Source organism: Gigantopelta aegis, chromosome 12 (genome assembly GCF_016097555.1).
Source record: "Gigantopelta aegis isolate Gae_Host chromosome 12, Gae_host_genome, whole genome shotgun sequence".
NCBI lineage: Eukaryota > Metazoa > Mollusca > Gastropoda > Neomphalida > Peltospiridae > Gigantopelta > Gigantopelta aegis.
In genome coordinates, this window is record NC_054710.1 from 5,705,162 (window position 1) to 5,718,830 (window position 13,669).

At 39.5% G+C, this 13,669-nt stretch overlaps 1 protein-coding gene across 1 annotated transcript in view; it reads right to left on the reverse strand.

The window, feature by feature from the left end:
• Nucleotides 1-2,801: 2,801 nt before the first annotated feature.
• The window catches only part of LOC121386529, a 34,890-nt gene continuing 24,022 nt past the window's right edge, over nucleotides 2,802-13,669 (reverse strand). Inside the window, exons 3-5 of the mRNA XM_041517464.1 lie at nucleotides 5,532-5,834; nucleotides 3,998-4,303; nucleotides 2,802-3,065 (exon numbers count right to left, since the gene is read on the reverse strand). Of these exons, the coding sequence (XP_041373398.1) occupies nucleotides 2,815-3,065; nucleotides 3,998-4,303; nucleotides 5,532-5,834 (860 nt within the window). The 3' untranslated portion in view covers nucleotides 2,802-2,814. The remainder of the gene's footprint in view (nucleotides 3,066-3,997; nucleotides 4,304-5,531; nucleotides 5,835-13,669) is intronic.

Sequence of the window (13,669 nt, forward strand, 5' to 3'; positions counted from 1 at the left end):
CAATTATGACAGTTATGATTGTCTGTTGTATGGTTCTGGACTACTTGTACTACTTATAAAATAACAAATCGTATTAATTGAATGAAAAAAACAAATCCATTAATTGAATTTAGTAATACTAGAAATTCATAATTAAATTTCAGAAATTAAACAACACAAATAATATAGTAAACAGAGAGAAACACCACCCTTTCCCAACGAGAACCCTCCCTCATTCAGAATATGACCTTGGATGTTTAACAAACTATATATGAAATAGACGTACCTATAAATTCAGTGCTCTACGCTCGTTTTTATACCTTATTTTTCTTTGGATAGCTTAAAATGTTACTCGCCAAGCTTAAAATGTTACTAGTCACACTACTCATTTTGTATCAGTTATGCATGTGTAACCATCATAACAGTATACAGGTAATAGTCTACCAAATGGCATCTCGTCCAGGTCAAAGTTCGAGGTGCACCCAACTTTTGATGCAGCACGTCATGGTTCCTCGGATGCCATTGGTGACATATGTGGCAGGACTTGTTATAATAAAGTATTGTATTATGTGACCAATAACTTGTTGTGATTTGATTTGAACCAGTGTTAGTGTACCACGTACTGTGATGCTTGAAAGATAGGTGGGGTGTCATAAAAATAAGCCTGTCAATGTTTGTGCGGGACCGCGGTTGTGAATGACGCTTCATGTTATCTCAGAAACTAGCAGCTTGACCTCCCCATGTTCTGTGATTTATTTCAAGGGTGAGGAGTTCTAGTATTTATATATGTTTTGTGTATGTTCATTGATACATTGTATGTAACAGTTATAGCGCCATATGTTACTATGGTGATCTATGGGATTGTATTTGGTGTTATACACCCTATGCGGCTTATGCTACTGGATTAAATGAATAATTTGTAACAATGACATTGTTTAGTTTTTACTCAATCATGAATTTCAAATGAGGTCAATTTCAGAATTGATTGCATGAGGGAGGTGGGAGGTATTTATATTATCATTTAAAAAATCACATTGTTTTAAAGACGTTACCGGTAAGTAGATCTTGACAAACAACCCCTCCCCTCCTTCATAACGTTCGTAACGTACCCCCATAGTCCACCATAGAGCGTTACGTAATTGTTGAAATGCCCACTGTGTAATTCATTGTTTAATAATCAGTATCCATGTTGCATGTTTGATTACAATGTAGATAGTATGAACGGTGAGTGAGCAACCTTTACTTCATTACGATATATAATTCCATTTACTTTATGTTCTGAATTTGCCCCTGGTATTTTCCCCTACCAGCAACCCTATATGATGTGTAATGGCATATATCTATTATTGTTTTTATTATCACAGGCACAATGTTTCTATAATTTTCACTATTCCGCTGCACTATACATAAATTACGCCCAAATTTGCAAGTCGAGTTGTCATTTGCTCCAACCCTAGAATTGATGCTACTACATATGTTACACGTTTAAATTTGTTTTGCTTAACGATACCACTAGACAGTCTACAAAAAATCTTGGTAACTTTATATGACGTAGTTAAAACATGTAATGACCAATTTTCCTTTTGAAAGCAGATTTTGTTGTGTTTTTATTACATTATTCTTTGTTTTGCCTGAACAAAACATATCCTGCAACCACCGTTTCCATTGACTGCATACGATGACGGATAAAGCAATGCTAGCAGGATATGACTGTTGACGTCACTCGTGTGACATCACACGCATAGCTACATTACACAATCGTTCATTTGAACTGTAGGTCATCGTATAATGTGCCTAAAATAACAGACATTCTAGCTTTTTCCCTTAATGTGTATGGTCTGCATGATAAAGATAATAACTAGTTAATGACGTCGGATATATGCTTTATCCTGTTCAGGCTGAATGAGAAATTCTGCTCGGCAGAGCCTCGTACAATTTCTCATTCTTACCTTCACAGGATAAAGCAGATATCCGACGTCATTAACTAGTTATAATCTATGGAATAACAATTTGTAAAAAGCAAAAAAAACAAAGAAAAAAACACACCCCACACACAACAACAACAAAAAACAAAAAAAACAACAACCCAAAAACAACAACAAGCAAACAAACAAGCAAACAAACACCAGACCACACAACTGTAGTTGTAATGTTGTTGATGAAAACAACGGCTGTACTAAATTGAGAGATCAATTTAATGGAGTCTCACCAACATATAACTTCAAATTCACTTTACGCGTAGGACCCAAGTAGTATTTGTTCAAGAAAAGCCATAAAAGAGAATATTTGAGGCTGTCAGTTTAAACCTTAAATATTTTTTTTTTTTTTTTTTTCTCTTTCACAATTTAGACCAATAGTCCAGTCTGTAAGATAAAATGAGCTGTTTTTTCCAGTTCGCCTCTCTTTCCATAGAGTTTGGTGTGTATGGCAGTTTCGATTGGCCACTCAGCTTGTCTCAGGTCTTGATGAATTGGACACGCCTGTAAGATGTGTTCTGCTGTTTGGTCTTCCAGGCCACAACTGCAGGTTGGTGTTGCTGCAAGTTTAAACTTTCTGAACATGTGAGCATTCAGTCGGTTGTGGCCTGTCCGGAGTCTCAACAGAGTTACTTGTTCCAAGCGACTGAGAAGGTGGTAATCATCTTGTTCTGTCCTGGGTCTGTTGGCTGCCTTTATCAAGGTTTTCTTCTCTGAGAAGCTAATGTTGTTGCTGGGCTGTACATGATTAGCTCCTAGCTTGGCTAGCCTGTCTGCTTCCTCATTTCCTGGAATCCCACAATGTGCTGGGATCCACTGTAGAGCTACTCGTCTTTCCTTTGCTACCTCTTGCATGGCTTCATTCAGGTGAGGAAGTTTTTCCCCTTGCAAGGCTTGTAGGACTGAGAGAGCATCTGTGAGGAAGACAACTTGTTGACAGTCTTCTTTTGCATCCTTGATCATTGTAGCAGCCTGAATAAGTGCATGGGTTTCTGCATTGTAGTTGGAACTGTGGGTGCCGGTTGGTACTTTTGCAGTTAGGGTATTTCTTGAAGGGAGCTTGATAAATATGCCTGCACCTCCATTGGCCACAGCATTTGTTGACGAAACCTTAAATGAAATTACTGTTGTGTAATGGTGGAAATTCTATTACTAAGTGTAAAAAACAAAGTGTTATAAAAGACCATAACCCTGAAAGGATGGCACCATTGATTCTATTTCTGAAATTTATGTGTCACCAATTTTCGTTTCCCTTATTTTGCCTTGTCCGCCTTAAAACATATTTAATAATGTTTCTTTATGTCGTTACTTTGTTAACAATTTCATTGAAATATTGCTGTTGAGAAAATGAGGGTCGGGTTACAAAATATATAATTGCATAGAACATCATTCAGAATAGATTAATTTACAGGCTGTAAATCATAACGGGATGTCCAAATAAGCTTCTGTTGCAATAGGAACCAACCATGAAAATATTTGAGGTGCTGAGTCAAAACGTTATGTGAAATGTCTTCTGAAAAATACTGTTATAGAAACAGTTTTATGTGAGATACTAACCATCAAAAACATATTCGACCATTACCCGTATTAGTTAAGGTTAGTGTTGGGGTTATAATTAGTTTTATGGTTGCTGTTAGGGATATTTGTAAAGTTAGATTTAGGGTAAGGGTGAGGTTTCCTCTTTATATCAATATATATTAATATCATGGGGGTAACGGGCGGGAAATTGTATTAACCAACAAACGATTTAAATGGTGTTAACATATTTGAATTGCATAACCCATTAACTTCCCATGCACCCAGTTTGATCTTCCTTAATGTCTTTATAAATATTTTACAATGTTTTAGATATATTTTCTCCTTGACAATTATGTAAACATATAACTGCCCTGGAAATGTGTGTTGGCTATCAAACGGGTAGTTACACGAACAGCGCTGTAAATCCTGCCATTTTATCATGCCCCCCCCCCCCCCCCCCCAAATCCATAGGTGGAACCGACTAACCCCTCTGGCTCATGTACTAAATGGATATATGGACTTACGTTGTTGGAGGTGATGAGCAACATATTTCTGGTTTTCTTTTTCGAGAGCAACTAGAAATTCAGGATATGCATTTGGCGAAGCAGTCAGAAGTTTCCTGAGAAAGCTCTTGTTTTTAACTTTCTTTGTATGTAGCTGGCTTATGTCGTTAAGGTCTCTCAGGGAGAAAATCCTTTTCTCGAAAAGGTAGTCTACAAGACTGTCAGAATCGATTTCGTCCAACAGGTAGGTCCAGTTAGCGCAGATTGCATCAAAATGCTCTTCTGACATTCTGGATCCAGTTTCACTCGTTTGCCTAATATTATTATCTGTAAATAATACATGCATATATCATGTGACAAAACAATCCAAAACAAACAGACAATCAAGAAGAGTTAAACCTAAAGAACATGGAATTTGGCTAAACAAAATATGTTAACAGCAATTGTAATATTTCACACCCATTACTATATGACTTTTGTTCTCTCGTTATTTTATAATTCCATTTTATAATTATTGTTTTGTAATAAGCGTCTGGATTGGTTAAAATGCTATCACCTGATCTAAAAAAAAAAAAAAAACGTTCATTCTTCCATGAACGTATAAACTGCACTTTTTCGGTAAACAAAACAGAATCTTAGTACTGGAACTACTTTGTATCAATTACGTCAACTCGAAATCCTGGAGGATTCCATCATTTCTATTTTTATCACAATATCGTCTGCACTGTGAGTGACAGTGACAAACTGACAGATGACAATCACAATGTCGAATGACAGACATGAAAATTCCGGTGCCAACTTTACATCAAGCCACCGCAACTCAGACTTTATATGACTCCGGTTTTGAACTGAGACACATAATGTATATGACAGGTCACAAAAACGAATCTTCTATTAGAAGTTATAGCAGAGAGAATGCTCAACACATCAAACAAGAGACATGAGCGCCGCTCTGTCACATTTGGCAAACACACCAAATCGACAACTTACACGTGCGAAAACACATACGCTTCCGTGCACAATTACGCGACCTGTCATTTCCGAGAATAATATCACACAATCACAAACTTCCTCTCAAATGCAAATGCACAGTAACAATGAAACCACTTTATCCCTTTCAAGTCAGTCTTCACAATCAAAAACATAGTCGACCATTACCCCTATTAGTTAAGGTTAGTTTTGGGGTTAGGGTTAGTTTTAAGGGACATTTTTAAAGTTAGATTTAGGTTTAGGGTGAGGTTCCCTCTTTGTATGAATATATATAATGGGGCTAACCGGCGGAAATCTTGTATTGACCAACAAACAATTTGAATAGTGTTAACATATTTGAATTACATAACCCAGTAACTTTCCATGCACCGAGTTTGATCATCCTTAATGTCTTTATAAATATTTTACAATGTTTTATATATAGTTACTCCTTGACAATTATGTAAACATATAACTGCCCTGGAAATGTGCGTTGGCTATCAAAACGGGTGGTTATACCAACAGCGCTGTGAATCCTGCCCTTCTGTCGGACCCTGTCATGGACTAAATGGATATATGCACTTACGTTGTTGGAGGTGATGAGCAACATGTTTCTGGTTTTCTTTTTCGAGAGCAACTAGAAATTCAGGATATGCGTTTGGCCCAGCACTGAGAAGTTTCCTGAGGAAACTCTTGTTTTTAACTCTAGTTGTATCTAGCTGGCTTATGTCGTCAAGGTCTCTCAGGGAGAAAATATTTTTCTCGAAAAGGTAGTCTACAAGACTGTCAGAATCGATTTCGCCCAACAGGTAGGTCCAGTTAACTCGGATTGCATCACAATGCTCTTCTGACATTCTGGATCCAGTTTCACTCGTTTGGCTAATATTATCTGTAAATAATACATGCTTATATCATGTGACAAAACAATAAAAAACAAACAAACGAACAAAAAAGAAGAAGATTTAAACCTAATGAACATGGAATTGGCTAAAAAGTATGGGAACAGCAATTGTAATATTTCACATATGATTTTTGTTCTCTCATTACTTTTATAATTCCATTTTATAATTACGGTTTTGTAATAGGCGTCTGAATTGGTTAAAATGATATCACTTGATCTAAAAAAGAAAAAAAGCAACCGTTCATTATTCCATGAACGTATAACATGCTTGTATAAACTGCACTTTTTCGGTCAACAAATAAAGACAGAATCTTATTACCGGAACTACTTTTTATCAATTGTGTCAACAATGAAATCCCCGAGGATTCCATCGTTTATATACTCTTCAAAAAAAGAAACGCATAGAGCATATTTTTCATAACATTAATTTTGAAATAACACAATAGTGAATGTTTTAGTATTATCTTATTCTATAGCTAGTGGATATGATATCATGCAATTCTGAAGCTGACAAAACGCATGATTTGACGTCAGCACATGCAAATATATTTTTCACAATATCCATAATAATGGTTGCAGAGCTCACATTTATCACGTTCAAATCATGCACGTACAGCACGTGCACTACCCCTTGACAGAAAATTGAGTTACATTCATACAGGCATTATCGATAGTGTCGCTACGTAACGTTGAAATTATGCCCAGGCTGACAGAACCACAAGGTAACAACGCAATTGACCGTATGGAAGCCGGGGAATCGCAACCAACAGTTGCACGTCTTTTCAACACATCTCAAAGTACAATATCTAGGCTTTGGCACCGTTATCAGCAAACTGGAGTGTCACGTGACCGCCCCAGATCCGGTCGTCCCAGAGTTACCACACCGGCGCAAGACAGATACATACGTCTACATTTACGTGACAGATTCCTAACTGCTTCATCATCAACTTCTGCCATACCTGGGATGCGAAGAATTTCGGACCAGACCGTAAGAAACCGTTTACGTGAAGCCAATATCCGAGCTAGAAGACCAGCTAGACGGATAATTTTAACCGCACAATATAGGCATCTACGGCTTACATGGTGCAGACGTTGTCTGATATGGCGTCGACAGCAGTGGCGAAGAGTGGCTTTCAGCGACGAGTCGCGTTTTTTGCTTCAACGCGCCGACGGCAGAGCTAGAATTTACCGACGACGTAAGGAGCGTTATACCAATAATTGTGTGCGGCAGGTGGACAGATATGGGGGGGGGTTATGGTATGGGCGGCCATCACTTACACTGGCAGAACAGACCTTGTACATGTCCCAGGTCATGTAACAGCCCAACGTTACTGCAACGAAATTCTCCAGCGTCACGCCATACCTTTCATCAACGCAGAAAATGTCATCTTCCAGCATAACAATGCACGACCACATAGCGCATGTATAACAACAGACTTCCTGAATCAACACAATGTCGGAGTGATGCCATGGCCTTCAAAATCACCTGAACTTAACCCCATCGAGCACCTGTGGGATGAACTAGATCGACGTTTACGACAACGTAACCCTGCGCCACAAACGCTACCCCAGCTGCTCCAGGCTTTGTAACAAACATGGGCTACAATTCCCCAGCCTGTGATTCAAGCATTATTTGATTCCATGCGTAGGAGGTGCCAAGCCGTCATTGCTGCTCATGGGACTCATACTCGATATTAGTGTCCATGACCGTGACCTTGATACGGCGGCTTAATCCTGTTGATTTGATAGACGATTTCATTCCAAGTGATGATCTGATCATGTTTAACAAGTTTCAATTTTACTGCTCTGGTATTGAGCAAAGATATGATGCTATAAATTTGCAATCCAATCCTAACAAATACCAGTTATGCGTTTCTTTTTTTGAAGAGTATATTTTTATCCCAATATCATCTGCACTGTGAGTGACAGTGACAAACTGACATACAACAATCACAATGTCGGATGACATTGAAATTTTGGTGGATACTTTACCGCATTTCAGGCTTTAAACGACTCCGGTTTTGAACTGAGACACATAATGTATATGACAGGCCACAAAAACGAATATGCTATTAGAGGTTATAGCAGAGAATGCTCAAAACATCAAAAGAAACACATGAGCGCAGCTCTGTCACATTTGACAAAAACACCAAATCGACAACTTACATGCGCGACAACACATACGCATTCGTGCACAATTACGCGACCTGTAATTTCCGAGAATAATATCACACAATCACAAACCTTCTCTCAATTTTATAATTACTGTTTTGCAATAAGCCTCTGGATTGGTTAAAATGCTATCACGTTATCAAAAACACACACGTGAAAACTGCACTTTTTCGGTACAGAAATAAAAACAATGACAAACTGACAGACGACAATTACAATGTCGGATGACAGACACGAAAGTTTTCGTGGAAACTTTACATTAAGCCACCGCAATTCAGGCTTTAAACAACTCCGGTTATAAAGAACAAATCAAAAGAGAGACATGAGCGCAGCTCTATCACATTTGACAAAAACATCAAATTCATAACTTACACTGGCGAAAACGCATACGCCTTCGTGCACAATTACGCGACCTGTCCTTTCCGAGAATAATATCACACAATCACAAACTTCCTTTGAAATCCACACACACAGTACACCTTAACCACTTTATCCCTTTTAAGTCAATCTTCACATTCACTTTTCACTAATTCAACTTTCGACAACTGCAATTTTAATATAGTAATTGATAAATCTTCTACATAATGTGATGCTCTCCCTTATGTTAATTAGTTGAAAATTCATACTCTAACCGCTTTACATCAAATCTTCCATATAAGTATATAGATCGTCCAATTCTTAATTAATTATCGTTTGATATTTTTGAAAGAAATTTTTTTTTGCGTTATCAGTTGATGTTCAGTTATTTTTAAATTTTATAACTTTTTGTATAATGAATCGAAGATTTGACAGAACAAAATGAATGTAACTTTCTAAGGGAATTCCCTTATTTGTGTATTGATACAGTTGTAAATCATTATGGAATAGAGTTTGATTGGGTTTAATGCATTTGGAATTATACGAATTGAACGTTATATTTTTGACTTTCATGCAATGATAAACACCAAAACATTTTTTCACACGTATGCATGAACGTTTTCGCGCTAACGTGCTACGCCATTCATACAGTGTGTAAAACGGTTTATCATCGCATGAAGGACAAAAATATAACGTTCAATTCTTAAATGAATTTGTTAATAATTCACATTCATTACTATATGGACTTTTAAAATATTTCACACTCATTAAAATATGGATTTTAAAAATTATTTCACACTCATTACTATATGGATTTTTTTTTCTATTTCACACTCATTACTAAGTGTGTTTTTTGTGGGGTTTTTTGAGTTTTTCATTTTTTTTTCATACTCATTACTATATCAATTTTAAAAAACTATTTCACAGTCATTACTATAGAGATTTTTAAAAATATTTCACAATCATTACTATATGGATTTTTGAAGGTCAAGGCTTATGGCACATTATTAATACACAGTATATAAAAAAATACATAAACATTACAGTATTAAAAAATACCATCCCAATTATGAGGGGTGAGGGGAGGATGGAGTTGAAAATGGGCAGAATGGGCCGAATGGGCCGAATATTTATATAATTTGGAGCATTTTAGATGGACAGTCCAAAAATAAATAAGAGAAAGAAGAGAGGATTGGACTATTTAATAATATTAAAAAAAAGAGAATAATTTCGACATATAATTTTGAACGGAGGTCTAAAAGTTTAAAGTCCGATCTAAATGGTCCGGTCCGGGGGGGGGGGGGGGGGGGGGGGGGAGGAGTGCGAGAGTTTAAGGTGGGCGGAATTTGGAGTACGAATTTAGTAGTTAGGTCAAAGACCTAAAGCCAAAATGAACTCATTCATACAACTCATGTCTGGACAAAAATCCAAAGTCCAAAGAACAAAGACTGCTCGACCGAAAGGGTTTTAAGGTGATTTGAGCAATTTAGACGGGCTGCCAAAATAAAGTGCGTCGGACTGTTTACAAAAAAAAAAAAATAATAATAATAATAATAATAATTAAAGTCCAACTAAGCCCTTGGAACGGTTGGCGACGAGATGAAGTGCTTGGCGTTGAACGGTGGCACCAGTTTCCTCCAACGGTGGGCTAGCAAGGTCTTAGCTAGCTCGACGTAATGGGCACCGGCGATGATCTTCAGTACTCTGTGGATGGTGTAGTTGTCCATGTCTTCGAAGAGTATTCCCTGTCTGTAGAGATCATCTCGGCGCGACGTCACCACAAGTCCAAACTTCCCGTCTCGTAGTTCCATGGCGTGGATGGCACACTCAACTCCGTCAGGAAACTTCTTAAAGTTGCCCTCAAGAAAGCCTCCCGGCAGTGAGCTGGTGTCCGAGGTGTCCCCGACCAAGTATCGAGCGTACTGGCCCTTGATCTTGGATATGGCTAGGCTCCAGGCGGCGTCCCTGCCCCGGGCGGTCGCAGAAGGCCGGGCCTTGGCTGGCTGGTCACTACTCGGTGGGGTGACGGCCTTCCGCTTCACAGCAGCGCCATCCATAGGGGTCTTGGCGGAGCCCCCCGGGGGTGGGGGACTCGACGCCGACCGCCTCGAAGGGGTTGGAACGGGAGACGCACGCCGTGGAGTTTCGCAGATCGCTGTGTCCAACAGCGGCGTCGACTGGTCCGCTGGCTCAGTCTGTTCAGAGGTATCTGCGTCGGCTGGCACTGGTTGATCGGGTCCCGGGGGTGGGGGCGGCGACGCAGACAGGACCGCCGCTGGCGGTTGAGCCGCCAGTTTAGGTCCCCCCTGAGCCGTCCCTGGTGCAGGTTTCCTCTTCCTCCTTCCTCTTCCCTTCCTCTTCGTCGTGTTCGTTACCGCGTCGCCATATACCAAAGTCACGATTGCCCGTGAGCCAATGTAAGCGACGCGGTACTCTAACAAAGAGCCGTAGCTTGCAATAAGTCTCCCCAGGTGTGTGTGTGTGTGGGGGGGGGGGGGGGGGGGGGGGGGGAGGGCAACTCGAGAGAGCAGAGCGACACGTCTTTCCTCATCGAAGGCATAGCTCGGAGTGTTGAAGTTTGAAAGTTGCAATCTCCATATTTCTTACATAATTCTATATTCAGTACGGTTATCGGTTTTCTGTTTTTATATTGTTGGTCACTCGAGACTGGTCTAACAGCCACCTGTCCAAAAGTGCGATGTGGGGAGTTTTCCCAGTCATTACCCATTGGTAAACGTACCCTTGTGTTAATGTGTAATGATTTCTTACCTACTAACCTTTGCGTCTTGTGGATTATTTTAACAGAATGCACTGGAAAGCAGTCAAATATAATGACTTTTTCAAAAGGTGAATACTAGAGTAGCCTTGAATAAAATGTGTTCAACTAATGCTTTGAATAATCTTTATATAGTAAAAACATTTCTAGTATCCTCCACCCCACACGCACCCCCCACTCTCTGTCTCTCTCTCTCTCTCTCTCTCTCTCTCTCTCTCTCTCTCTCTCTCTCTCTCTCTCTCTCTCTCTCTCTCTCTACTAAATTAATCGGAAAATGTAGCAGGTTTCCTTTTGCAGACCATATGTAAAAATTACTAAATGTGTGACATCCAATAGCCGATGATTAATAATTCAATGTGCTCTAGTGCTGTCGTTAAGCAAAACGAACTTTTCCCCATTTTAGTAAGAATCAAACCAAACAAACTTTGACTGTATCAACTATAATATAAACATCTTATTACGTAACTAAAATTAAAATATGTAACACATCAAGGTTAAAGTTTGTTTTGTTTAACTACACCACTAGAGCACATTGATTAATCAATCATCGGCTATTGGATGTCAAACATTTGGTAATGCTGACACGTAGTCATCACAGAAAACCCGCTACATTTTGTTTCCCAATACTGCAAGGAATTGTTTATATATACTTTCAAACATACAGGAAAACACATACCACTGCCTTTGACCAGTTGTAGTACGCTGGTGCCAGGTGGGAACGAGAAAAAACACAGTCAGTTGAATGGATCCACCGAGGTGGTTTAATCCTATGACGCAAGCACCTCAAGTGAACAATCAAATCGACTGAGCTAAATCCAACACCTTGTAAAACATCAAATGGAAATATTCAAGTTCGGCGAAGCAGACATTGTCCATACTAGCTGTTCAGAAAAGAGACCATTATTTTCTTAAACTCCGTAAGTGAGAACATAATTTGTTATTTACAGACAGATAATATTACATTTGTGTCCGTCAGATTCCACTTATCTTACAACTTGTTGTTTAAACAAATATTTAACTCGATTTCGCTATTGTGATATGTTTTGAAACAACTTGTTATAAGAGCATACTAGTAAAAACCGGCCTCGGTGGCGCAGTGTTTAAGCCATCGGACTATATACTGGAAGGGGTACAGGGTTCGCAGCCCGGTACCGGCTCCAACCCAGAGCGAGTTGATAAGGGCTCAATGGGTAAGCCCACTACACCCTCTTCTCTCTCACTAACCACTAATCGACTAACAACTAACCCGCTGTCTTGGACAGACAGTCCATATAGCTGAGGTGTGTGCCCAGGTCAGCGTGCTCATTGGGTAAGCCCACTACACCCTCTTCTCTCTCACTAACCACTAATCGACTAACAACTAACCCACTGTCTTGGACAGACATTCCAGATAGCTGAGGTGTGTGCCCAGGTCAGCGTGCTCAATGGGTAAGGCTACTACACCCTCTTCTCTCTCACTAACCACTAATCGACTAACAACTAACCCACTGTCTTGGACAGACAGTCCAGATAGTTGAGGTGTGTGCCCAGGTCAGCGTGCTCAATGGGTAAGCCCACTACACCCTCTTCTCTCTCACTAACCACTAATCGACTAACAACTAACCCGCTGTCTTGGACAGACAGTCCAGATAACTGAGGTGTGTGGCCAGGACAGTGTGCTCAATGGGTAAGCCCACTACACCCTCTTCTCTCTCACTAACCACTAATCGACTAACAACTAACCAGCTGTCTTGGACAGACAGTCCAGATAGCTGAGGTGTGTGCCCAGGTCAGCGTGCTCAATGGGTAAGCCCACTACACCCTCTTCTCTCTCACTAACCACTAATCGACTAACAACTAACCCGCTGTCTTGTACAGATAGTCCAGATAGCTGAGGTGTGTGCCCACGACAGCGTGCTTGAACCTTAATTGGATTTAAGTACGGAAATTATATAAGTTGAAATGAATACTAGTATATGATATTAAACGGACACGAATGCATCATTCCGTATTACGGAATATCCATAGTTAGTGTTGGGAATCTGTTAAAAATATCGTCATCTATCATCGCGTCGGTGGTCCCATTGGGCTGTTTCTCGTTACTGGCAATGCTCCAAAGCGTGTATCTACTATCCTGTATGTGGAGTGGTACATATAAAAGGTCCCTTGATGCCAATCGACAAGTTTCCATGAAGTTTCCTCTCTCAATATCTGTGTGGTCCTTAACCATTTGTCCGACGCCATATGACCGTAAATAAAATGTGTTGAGTGCGTCGTTAAATAAAAACTGTTCTTCCTTCATCGATCATCGATTACCATCGTTTGGTACAACTGATCAACTTTCAGTTACAAAATCGGTTAGAATTATATGAACACAAGAAGACTTTTAATTATAGGAACCATACACCTAACGTCGTGTTGAACACTACACATCGCTAACATTACCTTTAAAGGAACATTCCTGAGTTTTCTGCAATTTTTAACATGTTATCGACTAACAGAGACTTTTTAACGGTTGTAATTATATATCAAATATATA